Genomic DNA, 4,623 nt, shown 5'->3' on the forward strand with positions numbered 1-4,623 from the left:
CTTCAGGCACATTGGTGAGGATGAAGGCGGTGATGAAGCAGTGGTGACTACAGAAGTTGACAACCCCACCAGCTGTAGTGGTGTCACACTGTGTGACCATCTCCCCTGTCTTGGCCTCTTCCTGCCCCTTCACACCTCCAGTTTGAGCTTGCTGTGGTAGCAGAGCCACCAGTGCGACCAGGGGGTGACCACAGGGTCCTGGCCAGCTGCAGTTGTGCTGTAGTGATGCAGCCCCAGAAACTCCCTCAACCTCTACACAGAGCAGAGAAAATTGTGTCCATCTTTGGAGAAAAAGACATTTCCCTCTCTCCTTGTCCTTCCAAACCCTTCATTTCCTTGGAATGTCTCACCCTGGCCCCACAGCAGCTGTTCCTGTGCTGCCTCAGTGTGAGTCCAGCCCAGGCTCCTCCAGAGTGCCCAGGGCTTTGCTCTTAATCCGGAGCTTGTGTGGGAGGGCAGCAAAGCTCCGGCCCTTCAGCTGCTCTTCTGAGGGGCAGGGCAGGCTGCAGGAGGGCACAGGAGAAGTTTTGGGCACTTGTTGCTCGTCATCTTCATCTGACACCACGGTGCTGCTCTCCTTCCTGGCCTCGGCCAGGCTGGGCGATGGGCACAAGAAGCAGGCGCTGCCCAGCCAAGGGCAGGGGAAGGGGTGTTTGTTTGGGCAGGGGTAGCTGAGGAATGGAGAGCAAACTGTGGGGCTGAAGGATGCATCAAACCTTTTGGGGCTGAAGGGTTCCTCAAACCTTTTGGGGCTGAAGGGTTCCTCAAACCTTTTGGGTTTCTGGAGGCCATGTGTGTCCATGACAATGGGTTTGGAGTCGCAGCCAAGGATGTTTGTGGAGGGGTTGAAGGTTTTGCAGGGAAACTCAGCCGGTTCCAGCACCTTGGGCACAAAACTCTTCTGGGCAGGGCAGCAGGAGTCACCAGCAAAGGGCTCCACACCCAGCAGGGGTGAGGCTGCCCGGTGCCCCCTGAGGTAGAGCCCGAGGTGGCGGCCCTGGTAGGGGCTGGGCACGGGGCTGAGGAGCCCGAAGCGCAGCTTGAGGGAGAGCAGCTCGGTCCTGAGCACGGCGTTCTCGCGGCTCAGCGCTGCCAGCTGGCTCTCCATGGCCACGTCGTTGAGGCGCCGCTTCTCCCGCGAGCGCTTGGCGGCCTCGTTGTTCTTGCGCCTCTTCTCCCAGTACATGGTGTCCTTCTTGTCATCGGGCATGAATTCCCTCTTCCGCCGGGAGTGTCCGCCCGCCTTCCCCAGGAGCAGCTGGGCCCGGCCCCGCTGCAGCACCAGCTCGCTCGGAGTGGCCAGGAAGTGCTCCATGGTGGTGGGGAAGGCAGCTGGGGTTCTGTTGGAATGAAAGAGTTCATTAGTTGCCTCTAATGGTGCTGTTAATTAGTGCCATTGGGTAAATTCATATCGGAATGGGGTTGGTTTTTGTCTCTATGTCTGAGGTTGGAAATGGGAGTGTGCATTCTATTGCCATCTGTCAGAGCTGGGGCAGTTATCTCTGTTCATGGGGCAGTTTTCTTTATCTCTCCCACAGCCAATCCTCCCTCCAGGAGATCTCCTCTGTCCATGGCCACTGAGTGTCCCTGCAGGGCTGATCAAATTCCATCATCCCATGGGGAGATGCTGTGCCCCGAGGAGGAGCCAATCATTCCTACCTGGATACAATCTGCCCTGGAACAGCACAGCAGCCTCTGCCCCCTGCATTCCCAGAGGAGCAGCTTTCTCCTGCCCTGCATTCCCAGAGGAAGAGCAGGCCCATCTCCATCAGCCCTGGAGCTGCAGAGGAAAACTCCCCCCTTGTGCAGGATCCTGCTGCAGCAGAACCACAGCTGGGACTGCAGGAGGGCTGAGCCCCCATGGGATGGGGCTGTGCCCCCACCCTGACACACAGGGGACAGGTGTGTTCTAACTCTGCCAGGGTTGTTTTGTATTACTGCATTTTTATCTTTTTAAAAATTTTCTTCCCTGATAAAGAACTATTATTTCTATTCCCATATCTTTGCCTGAGAGCCCTTGAATTTCAAAATTATAATAATTCAGAGGGAGGGGGTTAGCATTTTCTATTTCAGGGGAGGGTCCTGCCTTCCTTAGTGACACCGGTCTTTTCAAACCAAAACACTCTGCTACACACACATGGATGAGGACAGTTTCTCCCGCTTATTCCTGTCATCTTGGAGCCACCTTGGAGCCCTCTGTAACGTTTTCAAAATATTCAGGTTCTGATGTGTCAGCACATCAATCAATCAATCAATCAATCAATCAATCACATCTCACCCAGGATACCCAAAAACTGTGCACGACTGAGCAAACCCACACATTTCATCAGTGAACTGTCACACTTTATCTAAGTAACTTCAATCAGGATGATAAAAATTAGTAGTGATCTCCTACTCATCTCAAGCTGCCTTACAGCGGAAATAAGAGTCGTTAGCTCTGTTTGGGAGATAAGGAAGACACAGGGAGAAGAACTGATTTACCTCAGTCACGGATTTTGGGTAAGAGCTGAAGCAGGGTTACAACCAGCTTTGTTATCATGGAATGATTTGGGCTGGAAGGGCCCTTAAAGCCCATCCAGTGCCACCCCTGCCATGGCAGGGACACCTCCCACTGTCCCAGGCTGCTCCCAGCCCTGTCCAGCCTGGCCTTGGGCACTGCCAGGGATCCAGGGGCAGCCACAGCTGCTCTGGGCACCCTGTGCCAGGGCCTGCCCACCCTGCCAGGGGGCAATTCCTGCCCAAGATCCCCTTTAAACCTACTCAGTGTCCATTTAAAAGTATTTCAGAAAATCTGATCTCTTTTTAAGGTATCCCAAGCGCCCAACAAATGAAGCAGGAAAGATCTCTGGAGGATTTTGAGGATCAGACAATGTGGGAATGGATTAAATTAACTCCATCATACATACACAGAGTTACACAAATATTTTACAGCAGAAAGGTGAGCCCTAAAATGCTGTTCAAGGCCTTTGATTCAGTGTTCCACTGCTTGTAGATGAAAACTTTATTTATGCAGGTTTAGAAACCTTCAGTACTGGCCAGTTGTAATCACCTGTGACCTCTGCACAACTCAGACCTACAAACCTGGCCAATCCACATCTATTCCCTCTCCCAGTTTGTCCAGTGTGACCAGAGTTTTTTCTGGTTTAAACAGAGTGCTCTCTGCACAAATCAGTGAGATTTTGTAATTAAATACATTTGGAATGCATTTATTTTAGTTTCTCCCTCGGCCCTGGAGATCTCAAAGAGTACACAAAGGTTCCGAGCATAACTCAGAATGAACAAAACCAAACCAAAACAAAGAATGTCCTTTAGCATGAATAAGTTTGGGGTAATTCCTCCAGTTTGTGATCAAAATTACTGCTGACCTAAAAGCATCAAAAGGAGACTTTCAGCAAGGGGATTTGTGGTTTTTCACAGTGTCAAGAGGCAGAAATGCAGTTTTTGCAGGGCTTAATCACTTAGCAGGAATGTTTCATGTTTGGAGGTGACGTGAGTTGTTTGCTGAATGAGCCAAAAATGTACAGGTGGCTTTTTCACTGAGTAAACTCCTCTCCCACAGTGGGCAGAGCAGATTGTTCTCTCACCATCCTTCCTTTGCCCCTGGTGCCCATCACAAGGAGATCCTACGGAAAATTTCAGGATTACTGTTCCCAATATTCCCTGCTAAGTCAGCCTGGGAAGCACAGGGGGGAAAAGGAACCCAAAACAGACATTTATGAGACAGAACCTGAGCAATGAACCTTCCTGAAAACCAATTTTATTGAACTTTTCCCACATGAATCCAACCCCTCACACTCCAAGCGACGGTGCCAAGGTGGGAATTTCCTTCAGAACTCAACACTTGAAGCACATGGACGTGAAATAGTGAGAAGTGAGGGTTGAACCCGGGGGGAAAGGGAAGAATCAAACATTTCCACTTCCTTGGAGGTGGGGAAGGCCGGGAAGGCGGCCGGGTGTGAAGTGGGAGGCAGGGGAAGAAGCTCTTATCAGAGGCAAGATCTGGCCTTTTAAGGTCAAGGAATGAAGCCTGAGCTGGGCCAGTGTGTGAAAGCATCAAGGTTTAGGCCACAGAGTCTCAGCCCTACCTGTTATTTTTATCTGCAGCCCACAAAGTCACACCTGTGCCCACACGAGCCTCGGGGCCTGGCGAGCGCGGCCTGCAGCAGCGGGGAGCACAGAGTGACACCGGGCCCGTCCCCACGGGGCCCAGGGGAAATATTGATATTTACAGTCACATTAGAGCAGCTTGGTCACGGGAATTATGCAACCAAGAGTTTCTAAGGTGTTTTGGTGTCTGCTGTTTTCCTGCAGCTGGAAGTATAAAAGAGGTTTACCAGCGTTTTGCCTGAATATAGGCCGAGCTCTGTGTTATCTGCATCCCGGGCAGAAAGCACCAAAATATTTGTAAAATGATGCTGTTTCTTTGGTTTTCACCTCTTTTTTGCGCTAAATCTGCTGGTTCTGTTCAGACAGAGCATCTCTCAGAAGCTCTGTTCCTCTAGAGAACAGCCTTTGAGCTTTACCTCTGAGCAAGCCGAAAGCAAGGCGCGTTTTTATATAAAGATTGTTAAATGCACGAAGATAAGCAGTAAAACCCATCCTAATCACTTCTATGATGCCTCT

General features: G+C 51.0%; 1 protein-coding gene across 1 annotated transcript; it reads right to left on the bottom strand.

Annotated features, from left to right (window-relative positions):
* Positions 1-382: 382 nt before the first annotated feature.
* NFILZ (NFIL3 like basic leucine zipper) lies at positions 383-4,378 on the bottom strand (the record flags this gene model as incomplete). The annotated part of the gene is made up of 3 exons (XM_084221339.1): positions 383-1,340; positions 4,086-4,157; positions 4,335-4,378. The coding sequence occupies 3 exons, from the start codon at positions 4,376-4,378 to the stop codon at positions 383-385; spliced, it is 1,074 nt and encodes a 357-aa protein (XP_084077465.1).
* Positions 4,379-4,623: the final 245 nt, after the last annotated feature.

This window comes from Fringilla coelebs (genome assembly GCF_963513975.1).
Source record: "Fringilla coelebs genome assembly, chromosome: 24".
NCBI lineage: Eukaryota > Metazoa > Chordata > Aves > Passeriformes > Fringillidae > Fringilla > Fringilla coelebs.